The sequence below is a fragment of the Phoca vitulina genome, unplaced genomic scaffold (assembly GCF_004348235.1).
Source record: "Phoca vitulina isolate PV1807 unplaced genomic scaffold, GSC_HSeal_1.0 scaffold81, whole genome shotgun sequence".
NCBI lineage: Eukaryota > Metazoa > Chordata > Mammalia > Carnivora > Phocidae > Phoca > Phoca vitulina.
In genome coordinates, this window is record NW_022589784.1 from 5,511,685 (window position 1) to 5,528,420 (window position 16,736).

A 16,736-nucleotide genomic window follows, 5' to 3' on the forward strand; every position below is an offset into this window, starting at 1 on the left:
TAATGCCCTGGGAGCCCCCCCCCGCGTGAGCTCTTGGGGACCACCCAGGCATGGCCACCGTGGTTGCCTGGGTGCCTATTGAGAGAACAGGGCTCTGGATGGAGAGAGTGACTCCTGTCCCCACTCTGGTTCTCCCAACCGCAGACCCTGCCTGTGCCCGTGGCTTTGCCCGCATGACGGGGCTCACCTGTGAAGGTAACTCCCTGCCCCTCTGTAGTTCATGCCTCCCCCCGAGTTGCACACGGACAGCTGCACGTCGTTCGGGATGCCTGGGCTCCTGAAGTCTTTTGAGACCGAGACAGAGATTCTCCCTCCTCGGTTCTCAGGTCTTCCCCCGAGATTCCGCAGGCCCCGAGGCTGGGTCTGTTCCTTCCCACCTCCCCAAGGACACCCTGGGAGTCCTGAGCCCCCAGGGAAGCAGCTCCAGCCCTTGCCCCTCCTCCTTTTCTGTCCCTGCCCAGATGTGAACGAGTGCGAGGTCTTCCCCGGGGTCTGTCCCAATGGGCACTGCTTCAACACTGCTGGCTCCTTCCGCTGCGTGTGCCCCGATGGCTTGACCCTGGACACCACGGGCCGGCTGTGCGTGGGTGAGTCCGTGCGGGGCCCCCTGCCCTCCGTCCCCTGCCCCCACCCCAGCGCCTGGAGACCCCTCCTGGGGACAGAAGGGATTTGGGGAGACCTCCAGGACCCTCTGCTCCCTGCTCATCTCTTGCTGACATGTCTCAAAAGAGGGCCTTGTTTATTTCGGGGGTTCACCCTTTCACTTCCCTGCCCTTTAACGAGGCTCAGTGCACACGGTAAGATCTTGTGAAATAGCATCTGCAACTTTTATTTATTCTTTCTCGTTACCGAAGAGTATTGACTCAGGGTGGATCTGCTCACCAGGCACCCTTAGCATGCCTGGAATCTCCCTCAGCATCCGGGGCTCAAACGCTCCCTCTGAATGGCTCCTCCTCAGGCTCAGAGATCGGAGATGTTTTCCTCCTCGGTGAGGGTTTCTTGGTCAACATCTTGAAGCAGACATTTCTTGGCCAAAAGCATATCTCAGGCAGCAGACGGGGCTCTGTCTGCCGTCCAGTTTCCTCCTGCAGTTGGCTAGGGGCCTTCTTGTAGGTTCCTTTTCAACGTTGCTTACCTTCTGAACCAAGTTTTAGGCGTGCAGTGGGTCTCCCACCCCTAGCCCCAAAATGTAACCAAGGAAAGGAAGTAACCGAGTAAAGAGAAAAAAGCCATTGCATCTCAGGCCCCATGTGCCGAATTCAGGGCCAGGTGAACGGGGAGCCTCCGACTGCAGCCCCGTCCTCTCAGATGGGACCATTAGCCCGAACCAGGGCACTGGGTGCAGGGGAGGATCGCTGTGTGTGTCACAGGGCTCCCAGAGGTTCTCGAGGTTCTAGAACAGGGTCTCATCTTCAAATCGACCCGCCTAAATGTGTGTTCCTTTTGTAAAGAGAGAGAAATTGTCCTAGACCAGCAGTCAGCAAACTTTTTCTGCAAAGGGCCAGGGTTAATATTTTTGGCTTTTGGGCCACACAAATCTCTGTTGCAGCCACTGAGCTCTATCGTGTAACACAAAAACAGCCACAGACAATACGGAAGTAAGGCGATATGGCTGTGTGTCCATAAAACTTTATTTATAAAGACAGGCGGCCACCCCCGGCCTGGAGTCAGTGGCCCCTGTCTTAGACCCTTGTGTCTGGTCTCGAGGGAGGCTTATCTGCTGTCAGGTTGTTCTGAGGGAGTCTTACAGATTCAGCACACGCTCTGGAGCCAGATGGCCTGGTGTGAACGCGGCTCTGCCTTTTGCTAACTGTGTGGCCTCGGGCAAGCCACCTAACCCTTCTGTGCCTCGGTTTTCTTGCCTGTAAAATGGACGTGACCATAAGAGGTTCATCTTGGTGTTATTTTGAAGATTAAATGGGTTGAGGAGCTTAGGACGGCGCCCAGCACATAGCAAGCCCCTTAGCAGGACAAGTTATTGACATTAAAATGTCACCGCTGGATGACACCGAGGGTCAGCAAGAAGAAGTCACTCCCCCTGCACTCTTCCTACTGGGGAGGGCGTGTCAGACAGATGCTGCTGAGGAAGACTGAATTGCCCCTGTGGCGGCAGGCGCGGCGTGGCAGGGGTGGGGGGGAAACCAGGTGACTGTCCCTCTGTGTAGACATGCGCCTGGAGCCGTGTTTCCTGCGTTGGGACGAGGACGAGTGTGGGGTCGCCCTGCCCGGCAAGTACCAGATGGACATCTGTTGCTGCTCCGTGGGGGCCGCCTGGGGGGCTGCGTGCGAGGCGTGCCCAGAGCCCGCGTCCCCAGCGTTTGCCAGCCTGTGTCCCCGGGGGCCGGGCTTCGCCAGCTGGGACTTGCTGTCAGGCCAGCCCTTCTATAGAGGTGTGTGGGGGCACTGGGAGCCCGCAGGGCGGGGAGAGGGCACAGCACAGGCGCAGGCCCGGAGGTGGGAAGTGCGCTGGGGAGAGCGCAGAGTGTCCGCAGGGAGAGCCGTGACGTCTCGGGAGCAAACCCAGGGACACTGGAGGTGTCCGGCCACACGTTATGCTCCTGACCGCAGATGTGAATGAGTGCAAGGCGTTCCCCGGCCTCTGCGTGCACGGCACCTGCAGGAACACCGTGGGCAGCTTCCACTGCTCCTGTGCGGGGGGCTTCGCCCTGGATGCTCAGGGAAGGAACTGCACAGGTACGGGCCCACCTCGGCCTCCGGGGGGGACGCCTGTGGGAATGGGGGCTTCAAAGCACAGGTGGAGTCAAGACCCCTCTTCTTTGGGCACCTCTTGTCCTGCCTGCTAGCTGGCGGTGTGACCTAGGGCAGGTTGCTGCCCTCTCTGGCCCTTAGGGACCCCTTAGGGACCCCAGTAAAAGGAGGGGCTGACAGAGGGGACCTCCAGGGAGGAAATTCCCTGCTGTTGGCTGGTGTATGCCGCCCCCCCCCCCCCCCAGGGCTCATTCCGGCAGCTCAGGCTCCCACGCAGCCCCCGCTGTCTACAGATGTGGAGGCTGGTCCCCTGCCCCTCTCTCCGCAGACATTGACGAGTGCCACATCTCCCCTGACCTCTGTGGCCAGGGCACCTGTGTCAACACCCCGGGCAGCTTTGAGTGCGAGTGTTTCCGTGGCTACGAAAGTGGCTTCATGCTGATGAAGAACTGCGTGGGTAGGTGGCCGCGGGACCGTTGTGCAGGGTGGCCCTGGGCAGGGCAATGCCTGGCGGGTGTTGGGGCTGAGGGGAGGGGTGGTGGGGACGTTGTGTGATGGACGAGGTGGGAAGGGCAGGTGTGGGGAGAAGCTGAGACCCAGCCGAGACCCAGCGAACCTGGGTGCCGCGCGGTGGCCTCCCCAAAGGCAGCCGACCAGCGGGTCTGTCACGCAGAATTGAGGCCTAGGGACCGAGATCTGGGTGAGTTCTCCCAGGGCAGGTGTCGTGTGAGAAGAGGAGAAGGGCCCTAGAGAGAGGAGCTCTCTTCCCTCCCTCCTTCCTTCCTTCCTTCCTTCCTCCCTCCCTCCCTCCCTCCCTCCCTCCCTCCCTTCCTTCCTTCCTTACTTCCCTTTTTTATTCATTCAGTGAACATTTTATGAACCATCAAGAGGTCAGTAGCAGACAGTCAGTCTCTCAGAGCTCATGACCTGATGGGGAGACACCTGTTAATAAAATGAATTCCCAGAGACATGCAAAACGGCCACTGTGAGAAGCGCCTGCGAGGGCCACATGGTGGGGTGGGCTGTGGTCGCCAGGGATGTCCTGTTCTTGGCGTTGTGGCTGAGAGAGTGGGGCTAAATGTGGTGAAGAGGGGCTGGAATATCAGCCTGAAGGGAGAACAGCAGGTGCAAAGGCCCTGGGGTGGGCCAGAGGGGTGGAAGGAGGTACACGAGACTGGAGCTTGAGGAGGGTGGTGCGACAGCCTGCTCCCCGCACCGATGCCTGGAGACTGGACCTTGCCTTCCCCCTGTGTCCTACAGTGTGGCTTCTCAGGGGCTCCTTCCGTAACTCCAGGACTGTCAGCCTCGTGGCCCTGACCCTCCTGAGAATCCCAGCTTCCTTCTTGGGCTGACTTGTCCCTGCTCCTCAGCTCAATCTCTGCTGGGTCAACTGAGCCCCAAGCCTCCAGGCTGTCCTGGGCAGCGCCAGGGTGACGGGGCCGGGGACTGCAGGGAGAAGCTTCCACGAGCCACAGCACACCGGCCCCGCCCGCGTCTTCACAGCTGCTCTCTCTTCCACATGCCCAGACGTGGACGAGTGTGTGCGGGACCCGCTGCTGTGCCGGGGAGGTACCTGCACCAACACGGAGGGGAGTTACACGTGTCGGTGCCCCCCCGGACATGCGCGGACGGCCCAGGGCACCGCCTGTGAGGGTGAGCGTGCCGTGAGTGTAGTAGTGCGAATGCGTGTCTCTGCACGTCTGACGAGGTACCTGCATGTGAGTGTGCGCGCGTGTCAGTGTACATCGGTGCGTGTGCGAGGTTGCACGCACGAGACAGGAGAGCATGCGTGTGTCAGTGTGTAGGTGTGTATCTGTGCCTACACAAGAGTGAGTGTGTGGGTGTGTGTGAGTCCACATGAGCTTGCGAGAGAGCGTGCGTGTCTAAGCGTGCGTGTGTATTTGCTCACGGGTGAGGGTGTTTGCAGGTGCAGGGGTCCGAGGGTGTGTTTGTGTGTGGGTCTGTGTGAGTGTGCCTCTGGGTGTGTGTTCACACAAAGGCAAGTATGGGTGAGAGGTGTGTTTGTGAGTCCGTATGAGTGCACGTGGTGTGAATCTGTGTGTGTGTGTGTGTGTGTCTGCTGAGGACGATTGTGTTTGCACGTGAGTGGGTGTGAGGGTGTGTGTGGGCCTACATAAACGTGCACGTGGGTGCGTGAGTCTGCGTGTGGATGTGCATCTGCTGAGGGTGAGTGTGTGCATATCGAGTCTTGTGAGCGGGCAAAGGGATGTGAGTGTGTATTTGAGTGTGGGTGTGTGTCTGTCCAGGAAGAGTGTGTCCGTGCAAGGATGTGTTTGTGCGTGTGTGAGTGTCTCGGGGACACGTCGATGGCAGAAGGGTCCCAGTCGGCCATCCGCTCACACCCAGCCCCCACCAGCCACATGCTCCCCCCGCAGATGTCGACGAGTGTTCCCTGAGTGACGGCCTGTGTCCCCACGGCCACTGTGTCAACGTCATTGGGACCTTCCAGTGCTCCTGCCATGCTGGCTTCCAGAGCACGCCCGACCACCAGGGCTGCATGGGTGAGACCAGGCCCACCTGCCCCACCCGGGGGGGGAGCCCCCAGACCCCGCCGGCCACCCCAGCCCCATCACCAGTCCTTCCCCGCCGCCGTCAGCCCCATGCTTGGCCCCGCCCCCTGGCCCTGCCCCTCCACCTCTGCCCTGCCTCCCGCAGACATAAACGAATGCCATGCCGGGAACGGTGGCTGTGACGTGCACTGCACGAACACGGAGGGCAGCTACCACTGTGGTTGCGGCCGCGGCTACTCACTGATGCCCGACGGGAGGGCGTGTGCAGGTATGTGGCATGGGGGACCGACCGAGCCCGGCCCAGGTGAAGCCAGCCAGACCGGGGACGGGCCACTGACCCTGTGCCAGGGTCCCTGGGGCTCCCCCTCTGTCCCTGCCTGCTTACAGCCCAGCACCCCCCCTGCCCCCCCAGACGTGGATGAGTGTGCGGAGAACCCGGACATCTGCGACGGGGGCCAGTGCGCCAACGTGCCAGGGGACCACCACTGCTTATGCTATGACGGCTTCATGGCCACGCTGGACGGGAGGACGTGCGTTGGTGAGGAGCCAGGACTGGGGGGTGCAGGAGACAGCATCTGGGCTCACGCACAGGGAAGCACATGGGCCAGACAGACACCAGGCCACTTCCCTGTCGCACGCAGGGAGGGGGGACAGGCTTTGCAGCAGCGCTGGTGCCCTCAGCCGACTGCCACGCGCCAGAGCCTGTGGGGTCTGATTCAGAGCAGCAGATACCCCGAACCTTGCACTTTGAGCACGTCTGCCGACCACTCCCTGTGTACCTGGTACGCACACAGCTTCACACCCCGCTCCCAGGGCTGCATTTTAAGATACCTGCACACCGAGGCACTTTATGCGTAACAGGGTGAGCAAAATGGGAAAGGTGCTCTGAACTGTTCCTTGAGCCCTGCTTGGGGACCTTGGTCTGCTGAGGCCATGGTCACCGTCCCGTCCTGGCTGTGGGGCGTCCCGGGGCCCGGGGAGCAGGTGTCCGCCCCCTCAGGGCAGGGCTGGGGCCCGAGTGGGGAAGTTGCAGGCAGGAGAAGTGTAACTCCCCCCCCCGAAGAAGACAAGTCCCGCCCGGTGCAGCTTAGGGTCCCGATCGCAGGGAGCCTTAGGGAGTACTGCAGCACCTCGGATCAAATCAAACCGGGATGCTTTTACTGCTCCATGCCCTTCCTGCAGATCCACGTTGGCATAAAGCCTCGGACAAGGCCTGTAGGAGAAAAACCTGACCAGCTTCACTTAGCTCTGTGTGCTCTAAATGTATTCGGCCACAAAATCCTTTTGGGAACACATGCCCAATACGTACCACAGAACACGCTCTGTCACATGTCGACAGGACCTCCTGGTTGCCCAGTGGTGGAACCGGAGGGAGCTCCCTGGTCCTGGAGATGGGCCGGCAGAGCCTCAGCATGGGGGGGGGGTCCTCACGTGGCAGGGCACTCAGCCACGCTCGCGCACCCCCTCCACCCTCACCTGCTTCCTCTCTCGTCCTCCCACAGACGTGAACGAGTGTGACCTGAGCCCCCACATTTGCCTCCACGGGCACTGTGAGAACACAAAAGGTTCCTTTGTCTGCCACTGCCGCCCGGGTTACGTCATCAGGAAGGGGGCCACGGGCTGCTCCGGTGAGCTGGCAGTCAGGGGTCCTGCAGTCTGCGCCACCCCTCGGGGCTGAGCACAGCCAGACCTCATTCTTCCAGATTCCCACGGGTGCGGTCTTGGGTTAAAGCGGGAACCAGACCCGGCCAGGCACCCCCAGGGCTCCCCTTGGCACACAGCTCTGCAGCCCCAGGTATCCCCGGCAGTGTCCCCAAAGAAGCCAACCTGATGACTTTGAGTGACACGGGGGCGAACATTTCAGCAGTTCCATAGTCATCGGTTTAGGTGCCTAGGGCTGTCGTAACAAATTCCTCCCAGCCTGGTGGCTCACACGCACAGAAGTGTATTCTCTCTCAAGAACGGTTCTGGAGGCCAGAAATCTGCAGTCAGCGTGTGGGCAGGCTTGGCTCCTTCCTGGGGCTGGGGGGGTGGATCTGTCCCGTGCCTCTGCCCCCTTCTGGCGGTGGCCGCCAGTCCTCGATGTTTCTCGGCTCATAAATGTGTCACTCCACTCTGTCTCTCTGTCTTCACGTCGGTTCTGTCTGTGCCTGCGTCCAAATTTCCCTCTTATAAGGATGTCAGTCATTGGATTAAGGCCACCCCAGTCCAGGATGACCCCATCATAACTTGGTTACATTTCCCAGTAGGGTCCGGTTCACAGGTTCCAGGAATTAGGATTTGAACATACCTTTTTGGAGGACACAAAAATACAGTTATGCGGTTATTTGAATGTGTGTTAGAATCCCACGTCACAAAGCACCATCAAGCCCGTGACTTTAGAGACTGTTGTTGATGTAAAATTAGCTTTTAAAATACATTGCAACAGTAACAGCGCAAGTATGTAAAGAAACGTTCAGTAACCAGTAGCTCACGTAGGTGGTGGATGAACGTTGCAGAGATGATAAGGGTGAAGCCGACTTCAGACTTGGCTGAGGATCGGAAACTCTGGTTTAGAAGAAATCCTGCTTTAGAGCAACGACATCTGTGTTAGGACGGTTATTCTTAAGGTCTACCCTAAGTCTCTCCAGCTGCAATTTCAGACCACTGCAGAGGGCTGCTGGGAGTCGTGCCTTTTGGGTTTTGGGGTTTTTCTCCTGGGCTCTGGGTGAAGGTGGAAGCTCCTGCAGTGGGGAGGGGGCTCTCTGGGCCAGCCCTCCCCCAGGAGGGTCCTTGCTTCTTCCCTGCTGCTGCACTCTCTCCGCGCTCTGCACCCAAGGCCCTATTTCTACGAGGCCCGGGCCTTGTGGGGGTGCTGTGTCCTCCTTCCCTCTCCTGGTCCTGACCCTCCTGCGACCGGGTTCCTCTCCTCGCAGATGTGGACGAGTGTGAGCTTGGGGGACACAGCTGTGACAGTCACGCTTCCTGCCTCAACGTCCCTGGGAGTTTCAGCTGCAGGTGCCAGCCAGGCTGGGTGGGGGATGGCTTCGCATGTCACGGTGAGTGCCCCGGGGGCAGGCGGTCTGGGCAGAGCAGTGGAGGTAGGTTGGGGGCAGGTGGGGGACCGGGCGGGGGTGGCCGGGCCCAAGGGTGTCTGTGGGGGCCGGTCAGGGCTGAGATCGGAGGGTCTGCCTCCCTGCAGCCCCCCAATGCACACACTTCGGGGGCTCCGGGCTCCGTGTCGTGCAGACCTGGATGAGTGTGCCTTCCCAGAGCATCGGTGCAGCCTGAGAGCTGACTGTTTGAACGCTCCCGGCTCCTACCGCTGCGTCTGCCGCCTCGGTTTCACCGGGGACGGCTTCTCCTGTGAAGGTGAGGGCGGGAGGGGGGGGGCCCGAGAGGGATAGCCATGGGGGCTGGATTCCGAGGGGGTCACAGTGGTCAGTGGGCTTCCTGACTCACCCCGATCCACCGCCCACACCACACGCTGGGGTGCTGGAGAGGATGCGCCTTCAGCCCGTGGGGCCGCAGGCCAGGCCCAGCGTCACTGGGGGCGGTCTTCTGCCCTGGACTCTGGATGCATGGAGCCTTCGGGATGTGGGGAGCAGGAACACTGGTTTACTTCCCGGGACCCTCCACCCGGGGCCCGTGTCACCAGGTCCCCTGTCTCCCTGAGTCCCTGGAACCCTGGGTGACCACGAAGGGTTTGATTGGGGCCACCTGCCCACCCTGCATGGGTCCTGGCCAGCTGGCCCCCAGCCTTCTGCCTCTCGGGGTCCCGCAGACAGGGATGAATGTGCCGAGGACGTGGACCTCTGCGAGAACGGGCAGTGCCTCAATGCCCCCGGCGGGTACCGCTGTGAGTGTGAGATGGGCTTCGGCCCCACGGAGGACCACCGCGCCTGCCGGGGTGAGGCCTGGGGCTGCCGGGCTGGGGGATGCAGCAGGAGCAGGCTGCCGGGCGAGGCGGGCTGACCTGGGGTCCCCACAGATGTGGACGAGTGTGTCCTCGGGAACCTCTGCGTGTTCGGGAGCTGCGAGAACCTGCCCGGAATGTTCCGCTGTGTCTGCAGTGGGGGCTACGAGCTGGACCGCGGTGGGGGCAACTGCACAGGTGTGGGGTCAGCCAGGCTGTGGGTGTGGGAGGGCACCGGGCTCACCGCCTCCCTGCCCTCAGACCTCTTCTCCAATGTCCTGTTCTGGGGGGGGCTTGTCTGACCCCCCATCTCTAGCAGCGCCCCCACTGATCCCTGTTCCCATCAACCTGTCATCTATCATCGCCTGAATAAATGCAGTGAATGAACAAAGGTGTGCTCCCTCCACTACAGTTGTCAAAATGGTCACCTACTTATGTGCTTAAAACGGGGATCAGCGAACCCTTCCAGTAAGGGGCCAGATAGGAAATGTATGGCTTTCCAGCCATACAGTCTCTGTCACAGCTACTCAGGTGCCTTGTAGCCTGGAAGCAGACACAGGCAGTATGTAAATGAGTGGGCGTGGGTGTGTGCCAATAAAACTTTATTTACACAAACAGGCAGGGGGCTGGATTTGGCCCACAGATAAGAGTCTGCCAACCCCTGGTTTGAAAGCATGTTCTAAGTGTCGGCTTTGTACGATAGCTGCCTGGAAGCCAGGACACAGGGAACTTTCAAGGGGCAAACCTCTGTGCCAAGTGGAACAGAGCCGGGAGGAGATGGGGTTGGACTGGGCAGGGCAGCCCCTACAGGCTGCTGTCCCCTCGGGCCTTCTTCCCAGGGGAGGACATGGCCTCGCCCCACAGCCCCACATCCGACATTGAGGGTTTCAGCTTCCCAGGAGGAAGGTGGGAGGGAAGGGGGTCAAGGGAGGGTTCCCTGCTGATGGCACCCCCCACTCCACAGATGTCAATGAGTGCACAGACCCCGTGAACTGCATCAATGGCCTGTGCATCAACACCCCCGGAAGCTACCTCTGCAGCTGCCCCCAGGATTTTGAGCTGAACCCCAGCGGCGTGGGCTGTGTGGGTGAGTAAGCCTCGGCTCCCGCTGGGGCGCCCGTGGCAGGTGAGCGGGGCGTACCCCTTGCTAAGCGCCCCTTTCCGCCTGTTCAGACACCCGGGTCGGGAACTGCTTCCTGGACACGCATGACCGAGGGGACGGTGGCATTTCCTGCACCGTGGAGATCGGGGTTGGCGTCACCCGCGCATCCTGCTGTTGCTCCCTGGGACGGGCCTGGGGCAACCCCTGTGAACCGTGCCCAATGGCCAACACCAGTGAGTCCCGCGGTGGGGGGACACAGGCGAGCACGCCCCAGGACTCACGGGGTCGTCTTTGCTACGGGAGGGACCCTGAGAACCAGAGAGGGAGAGGGGCTGCCCTGGGTCACAGAGCACATTCTTGGTAGTTCGTCGGCTGTGCCTCTCTCGAGGTCTCTTTCTGCTGTCCCGTCTGGCAAATTCTCTGTGTGTTTCTATTCACTTGCTTCCTCGGTCAGGCAGCAAACACCGAGAGCTCCTCTGTGCGCTGCGCAAGGGGCTGGGGACCCAGAGAAGGATGAACCACAGCCCTACACACTGCCCCACACCCATAAACCGGTGGTCCCTGGGCTGTGCAAGTAGAGCGATTCTAAGGGTTTGCTTGAGGCTCAGTGATGGCCGTGGAGAGGAAGAGGGTAAGGGAAGCCTTCCCAGGACAAGGGGCTTAAAGGAGGTTTGGAAGGATGAGCAGGAGTTTTCCAAGTAGAGCAGGGGGAAGGGTGTGCGATGCAGTGGGAATAGCATGTGCAAAGGCCTCAGGTTCACACACCTGTCCACCTATTCAGGTGTGTGTGTGTGTGTGTGTGTGTGTATCTATGATGTCCAGGGTCTTTCTTTCAACGGGGGAAATTTGCAGTCACACTGGTCTGGTTTTAGGTCAGAAGAAATTGCCCCTCTCTACTCCCAGCTACTAGCACACAGTGCATCTGTTCACGTGTTGAATGTGAACACGTTTACACACACATGTGCACACGCACTTGTGCATGCACACTCTCCCCTCCTCCTAGATTGGCCAAGGTCTATTGGCTCCAAGAGGCTGAGGTATAGGGGAGATAGTTGGTGTAGGAGAGGGATGCAGGGCCCATCCTGGAGCCCTTTGTAGGGGACCTCAACTCCCCTGCCTCCCCTCCTCGCCTTGCCTAAATGCCCCTCCCCACAGCCCCTCAGAAGAACCTGTTTCCCTTGCAGCTGAGTACAGAACCTTGTGCCCCGGGGGCGAGGGCTTCCGGCCCAACCCCATCACTGTCATCCTGGAAGGTGAGTTCCTGGCAGACCATCCACCCACGTACTCACTGATTGACCTTTCTCTCAGCCCCGCTTCACCAAAGTGCATTGTGGGGGCCCCACATCCTCCTGCCGTGAGGTCAGGCTGTGAGACTAAACTGTTCTTAGTGTGTGGTGAATTTTTTGTTTTTTCTTTCATCTACCTTTTCTTCCACCTGTTGGTTTATTGACCCATCCTTCCACCCATCCATCTATTCATCCCCCACCCACCCATCTATCCATCCACCCATCCACTCACCCATCCTTCCTTCCCTCCATCCATCCACACACACATAATCCCCCATCCCCCCATCCAGTCATCTACCCATCCATCCATTCCCCACTCATAAATCTTCCATCCTTTATTCGTCCTTCCCTCCTTCCCTCCCTCCCTCCCTTCCTGTCTTCCATGCATACATACATTTATCCATCCACTCACTTATCTGTCCATCTATCTATCCATCCATCCATCCATCCATCCATTCATCCACTCATTCATCTTGTCATTGACTCCCTTGCTTATTCATCCACTATTTTTTATATTCATCCATCCATCCACGTAGTCACCTATCCAGTGACCCATCCATCCGTCCATGCATCCATTCTTTTTTTTAAGTAAGCTCTATGCCCAAAGTGTGGCTTGAACTCATGTCCCCGAGATCAAGAGTATTGACTACCAACTGAGCCAGCCAGACGCCCCTCATCCATCCATCCTTTTATGTACAGGGGAAGATAAGATTGGAGAGTTCCATCCAGGGGGAACTATGTGATGGTTGGATAGATGGATAGATGGATGGTTTGGATGGATGGGAGGATGGACTAGGAAATGAAGAGAAAGGGAATGAATTCAGGGTGACACTGGCCCAAAAGAGTCTAGGTGCAGCCTCCAAGATAGGCCCTGGCCTGAACCCTCCAGATAGCCAACAGCTCTCAGGTATTCTCGAAGAAACAGCTTGGCTCTCCTCTGGGGCCCCGGAAAGCCCAGGCAGGGTGTCGGTGTCCCCCGAGGCCTCTGCTTAGGCTTAGCTTCCAAGCACGGCTTCCTCGCTTCCTGACAGACATTGATGAGTGCCAGGAGCTGCCTGGGCTGTGTCAGGGGGGCGATTGTGGCAACACGTTTGGCAGCTTCCAGTGTGCATGCCCCCCTGGCTACCACCTCAATGCGGACACCCGCACTTGTGAGGGTGAGTATGCACCCTCCCCCCCTGCCTTCCTCCCTAGTGGCACCTCCCTCCTCAGGTGCTGGGGCCTGAAATGCCCCTAGGGGCCAGCTTACCTGCCTTGCTGCCAGTGGGGGTGGGGGGGGTGGGCATCGGGAGGCAGGGAAGGCTTCCTCGGAATCCCTCTGGCTGCCCTCTGCTCTGCTGCCTCCCTCTGACTTCCTACGTGTGCAGAAATGGCCTGGCTTTGCTATAGCAGCTACGCCTTCCCTCCTTGGGGCAAAAGCTGACCCAGGCCCAGCACTGGGAGTGGGAAGGGACAGACACAGAGGGAGTAGCTACATTGCTCCTTCAAGCAGCGCTTCACCTGCCTCCTTCCTGCTCTCCTTTGTGCATCGTAGTAACGGCCAGCAGGTACCTGGAGTCTGAGACCGTGTGTCACCACCGCACCGAGCATCTTCCGTTGTCATCTGTTCATTCACCGCAACAGCCCCATGAGGGGGATGTTACTTTTATGATCCCATTTTTCAGATGCAGAAACTAAGGCTCAGGGAGATTAAGTGACTTGTCCAGAGGCACCAGCTAGTAAGTGAGGGAAACCCAGCCATTCTTTAAGATTTTATTTTTATTTATTTGACAGAGAGAGACACAGCGAGAGAGGGAACACAAGCAGGGGGAGTGGGAGAGGGAGAAGCAGGCTTCCCGTGGAGCAGGGAGCCCGATGCAGGGCTCGATCCCAGGACCCTGGGATCATGACCTGAGCCAAAGGCAGACGCTTAAGGACTGAGCCACCCATGCGCCCCAAACCCAGCCATTCTGGTCCTTGAGTCTGAGCTCTTCCAATGCAGTATCCAAGTCCATGAGTCAGTCCATCCATCCATCCATCCATCCATCCATCCATCCATCCATCCATCTTTCCATCCATCCCTCTATCTATCCATCCATCCACCTAGTCATCCATCCATCCATCCCTTCCATCCATCCATCCATCCATCCACCCATCTACTTATTCATCCATACTTCCCTCTGTGTATCCATCCATCCATCCATCCATCCATCCATCCCTCCCTCCCTCCCTCTATTCATCCATCCATCCCTCTATCCATCCCTCTATCCATCCGTCCACCTAGTCATCCATTCATCCATCCCTTCCATCCATCCATCCATCCATCCATCCATCCATCCATCTACTTATTCATCCATACTTCCCTCAGTGTATCCATCCATCCATCCATCCATCCATCCCTCCCTCCCTCCCTCCCTCTATTCATCCATCCATCCCTCTATCCATCCCTCTATCCATCCGTCCATCCATCCATCCATCCATCCACCAATTCATTCTTTCTCCCCCTTTCAACAATATTAATTGAACGCCTACATGCAGCCAGACACCTACACCAGCACACGAGGACAGGATATGTGTCTTTTTCTCAGAGCAGTGCTGTTTAGAAACTCAAGGAAATGGGGAAGGAAGGGACAGATCTAAGATCAAGACACCGATTGCCATTGTACATGGAGGTGGAAGCTGTCATACCTTCAAGAATCAGAACCCAAATACTTGAAATATACTTCATTACTCTCTACCTCCCCGTCCCTTAGGATATCAAGGGAGAAAGAGAAAGGCCCTACTGGGGCGCCTGGGTGGCTCAGTCAGTTAAGCATCTGCCTTCGGCTCGGATCATGATCTCAGGGTCCTGGGATCGAGCCCCGCATTGAGCTCTCAGCGGGGAGTCTGCTTCTCCCTCTCCCTTTTCCTCTGCCCCTCCCCCCTACTCTTGCTCTCTCTCTCTCTCTCAAATAAAGAAATAAAATCTTTAAAAAAAAAGGTCCCATCAACAAATAAAGGTCACAGGGCTGGCAGACTTGAACCTGAATGTTGACCTTGGATGTGCAGCCTTGCAGGACCAGCAGTGTGCTTGAGGGCTGCAGTCCTTTCAGCCCTTCCCAGCAGTGAGACTCAAGGGATGGGACTTGTGCAGTAGCACAGGACCCTGTTCTCCAAAGGGCCCACACTTGGCTTAATCCTTTGCTGTCGCCATCTTGAAATTCTTCATGTATCTTGGACAAGGAAGCCCCAGTCTTCATTTTGCACTGGGCAAGTTCTGTAGCTGTAGCTTGTCGAATGGTAGGTCTCCCTCCTGGAATCGCTGGGTTATATGGTGATTCTATGGACTATTCTGTTTTGTGTGAGGAACTGCCAAGCTGTTCTCTGTTTTACGTGCTCACCCGCAATGTGCAAGGGCCCCAGTTTCTCCACATCCTCATCAACACTGCTATTTTCCGTTGCTCAAAGTTCTACTGTCTAGTGGGTGTGAGGTGGCATCTCATTGTGGTTTTGCTCTGCATTTCCCTGATGACTAATGACTAATGAGCATCTTTTCATGTGCTTATTAGTCATTCGTGTATCTTTGGAGTAGTGTCTGTTCATATCTTCTGCCCGTTTTTAAATGGCGTTGTTTGTCTTTTTGTTGTTGAGTTGTGAGAGCTCTTTATATATTCTGGATAAAAGACCCTTATCAGACCTATGATTTGCAAATAGTTTCTCCCATTTTGTAGTTGTAGTTGCGGTTGTCTTTTCACTTTCTTGATGGTCTCCTTGGATGCACAACAGGCTTTAATTCTGATGAAGCCCAATTTATCTGTTTTTTTTTTTCTTCCATAGCTGTGGCTTTGGTGTCCTGTAGAATCCATCGCCAATACAGGCAATGTCTTTTCTAGGCGTTTTATCATGTTAGCTCTTACATTTAGGTTTCCTACTTATTGTGAGCTAACTTTTTTATATGTTGTCAGGGAGGGATCCAAATTCATTATTTTGCATGTGGATATCCAATTGTCCCCGCACCACTTGTTGAAGAGACTCTTTCCCCCATTGAATGGTCTTGGCTCCCCTGTTGAAAACCTCGTGACATACAGTTTCTTTCTGGACTCTCGATTCTGTTCCATTGATTTATATGTCTAGCCTTCTGCTAGCACCCCGCTGTCCTGATTACTGGAGCATTGCAAGTTTCAAAATTGGGGAGGGTGAGCCCTCCAACTTTGTTTTTCCTTTTCCAAGGTGGCTTTGGGTAGGCGGGGTCCCCTGCAATTCCATATGAATTTAGGATCAGCTTTTCCATTTCAGCAAAATGAAGTCATTGGGATTTTGACAGGGGTTGCATTGAAACTGGAAATTGCTTTGGCGACTACTGCCATTCTAACTGTTAAATCTTCTGACCCATGTACACAGAGGGTCTTTCCATTGCTGTACGTCTTCTTTAATTTTTTTGCAGTGATGCATTGTAGTTTTCAGTATTCAACTCTTGCACCTCTTCGGTTAAACTTATTCCTAAGCATTTAATTTTTTGGACGCTATTATAAGCAGAATTTTTTAAAGTTTCCTTTTCGCTTGCTCACTGACAGGATACAGGAATACAGCTGATATATTTTTGTGTTGGTCTTATATTCTGCAATTATATTGACCTCACTTATTAATTAGCTCTAATAGTTTTTGTTTCGTGGATTCCTTTTTTTTTTTTAAGATACTATTTTTAAGGGATCTCTACACTCACGTGGGGCTTGAACTCACAACCCCGAGATCAAGAGTTGCGTGCTCCACCAACTAAGCCAGCCAGGTTCCCCTTTGTGTTGTGTGTTCTTTAGGATATGTTACACATCAGGTTGCGTGGTTGTTTTAAGTTTTTGCCTGGATTCCAGAGTTCTGCAAAAGTTGATTTTGTCAGTTTTTTTTTATTTTTTTATTCACATATAATGTATTATTTGTTTCAGGGGTAGATTTTGTCAGTTTTTGCCAGCTCATTAGTTTTTGTAGGAATGGAGGCTGGCCATCCTTACTCTGCCCTCTTTGGGGATGCCACTCCCAGCATGCTAATATTCTGCTGCCCGCTTTTGCATGGCCCACTAGCTACGAATGCTTTTTAATTTTTTAAATGGTTGAAAAAATTCAAAAGAAGAATATTTTGCGATATGTGAAAAAGACATGAAATTCACATTTCAGGTTCCATAAATCAAGTGTTATTGGAGCACAGCCATGCTGATTTATTTTTTTTTTTTTTTAAGATTTTATTTATTTGAGAGAGAGAG

At 56.2% G+C, this 16,736-nt stretch overlaps 1 protein-coding gene across 1 annotated transcript in view; it reads left to right on the forward strand.

Annotated features, from left to right (window-relative positions):
* FBN3 (fibrillin 3) overlaps positions 1-16,736 on the forward strand; it is a 55,336-nt gene that overhangs the window by 15,438 nt on the left and 23,162 nt on the right. The window contains exons 22-39 of the mRNA XM_032394859.1: positions 145-195; positions 462-587; positions 2,166-2,390; positions 2,569-2,694; positions 3,038-3,166; positions 4,237-4,362; positions 5,106-5,231; positions 5,386-5,508; positions 5,653-5,778; positions 6,743-6,868; positions 8,156-8,278; positions 8,469-8,591; positions 9,004-9,129; positions 9,211-9,333; positions 10,100-10,222; positions 10,309-10,470; positions 11,422-11,490; positions 12,555-12,680. Of these exons, the coding sequence (XP_032250750.1) occupies positions 145-195; positions 462-587; positions 2,166-2,390; positions 2,569-2,694; positions 3,038-3,166; positions 4,237-4,362; positions 5,106-5,231; positions 5,386-5,508; positions 5,653-5,778; positions 6,743-6,868; positions 8,156-8,278; positions 8,469-8,591; positions 9,004-9,129; positions 9,211-9,333; positions 10,100-10,222; positions 10,309-10,470; positions 11,422-11,490; positions 12,555-12,680 (2,259 nt within the window). The remainder of the gene's footprint in view (positions 1-144; positions 196-461; positions 588-2,165; positions 2,391-2,568; positions 2,695-3,037; positions 3,167-4,236; positions 4,363-5,105; positions 5,232-5,385; positions 5,509-5,652; positions 5,779-6,742; positions 6,869-8,155; positions 8,279-8,468; positions 8,592-9,003; positions 9,130-9,210; positions 9,334-10,099; positions 10,223-10,308; positions 10,471-11,421; positions 11,491-12,554; positions 12,681-16,736) is intronic.